We start from the raw sequence: 1,102 nt of genomic DNA, 5'->3' as shown, positions 1-1,102 counted from the left end.
CGGGGGGGGGGGGGGCCCCTTTGGGGGCCCCCCAGTGGGCCCCACACCCTGTGGGTATTTCTTGTGGGTCTCAGTTGGGGCTTTTGAGCAGTTTGGCTCTTCACTCGAATTCTGTTTTATCTCTTTCGGGGTTTTGTGTGCCTCCGCTGCACCAGGCCATTTTGCCCAGGGAGGCCCCTGCTGCTGCAGCACGGTCTGCTGCTGCTGCTGCTGCTGGTTTGCTGCGGGTGTTGCTGTTTGGCTGCGGCTGCTGCTTCGCTGCGCTGTTTTGCTGCGCCTGCTGCTGTTTTGCTGCTGGTGGTGTTTTGCTGCTGCTGTTGTTTTGCTGCTGCTGCTGCTAGGGGGAGAGGGGATGTAGATGGGATAGCTGCTTCCTGCTGCTGCTGCTGCTGCTGCGGGTGTCCGTAGATTCATGCAGCGCCTGCTGCTGCTGCCGCCTCCGCCAGCTGCAGCAGACGCAATGCAGCAGCTGCTGCGGCAGCTGATGCTGCTGAAATTAGCACCAGCAGCAGCAACGCCACCAGCAGCAGCAGAAGCAGCAGCAGCAACTGATGAGGAGCCTCACAGCCCAGGCGATCAGCCAACAGCACAGCTGCAGCAGCAGCAGCAGCAACAGGAGCAGCAGCAGCAACAGCAGCTGCTGCTGCCTTCTGTGAAAATACCGCATATGGGGAAGGTCGTGCAGCTAATATCTACTCGGAAGGTTAGCAAACCCTAAACCCTAAAACCTAAACCCTAAAACGTAAACCCTAAACCCTTATTTTTCTGTCTGAAGGCATGAGCCTGTCTTTTTGCTCATCTTTACTCCTCCCTAGGGTTTAGGGCTTAGGGTTTAGGGTTTGAGGCATGTTGTTAAGAGCTGAAGGTTGAATGCCTACAGCGTCATGCAACCACCTCTAGGGTTTAGGGTTTAGGGTTCGGGATATAGGGTTTGGGGATTAGGGTTTAGGGTTTAGGGTTTAGGGTTTAGGGTTTGGGCGCAGGCGAACCGCCTTATGCTAGCAGACCTGCTGAGTCTGCTGCAGCCGGCGCTGCACTGCCTGGAGTCTTATCCGCAGCAGCTGCTGCAGCCGCTGCTGCTGCTGCTGCAGCAGCAGACGCA

General features: G+C 57.1%; 1 protein-coding gene across 1 annotated transcript; it reads left to right on the top strand.

The window, feature by feature from the left end:
* Nucleotides 1-412: 412 nt before the first annotated feature.
* Nucleotides 413-718, top strand: ETH_00038160 (uncharacterized protein; the record flags this gene model as incomplete). The annotated part of the gene is made up of 1 exon (XM_013377031.1): nt 413-718. One exon carries the CDS (start codon nt 413-415, stop codon nt 716-718), a length of 306 nt encoding a protein of 101 aa, XP_013232485.1.
* Nucleotides 719-1,102: the final 384 nt, after the last annotated feature.

The sequence above is a fragment of the Eimeria tenella genome, genomic scaffold (assembly GCF_000499545.2).
Source record: "Eimeria tenella Houghton genomic scaffold, Eth_scaff4430, whole genome shotgun sequence".
Classification (NCBI taxonomy): Eukaryota; Apicomplexa; class Conoidasida; order Eucoccidiorida; family Eimeriidae; genus Eimeria; species Eimeria tenella.
The sequence above is the reverse complement of the archived record's forward strand: the minus strand, read 5'-3'. Positions and strand labels throughout refer to the sequence as shown.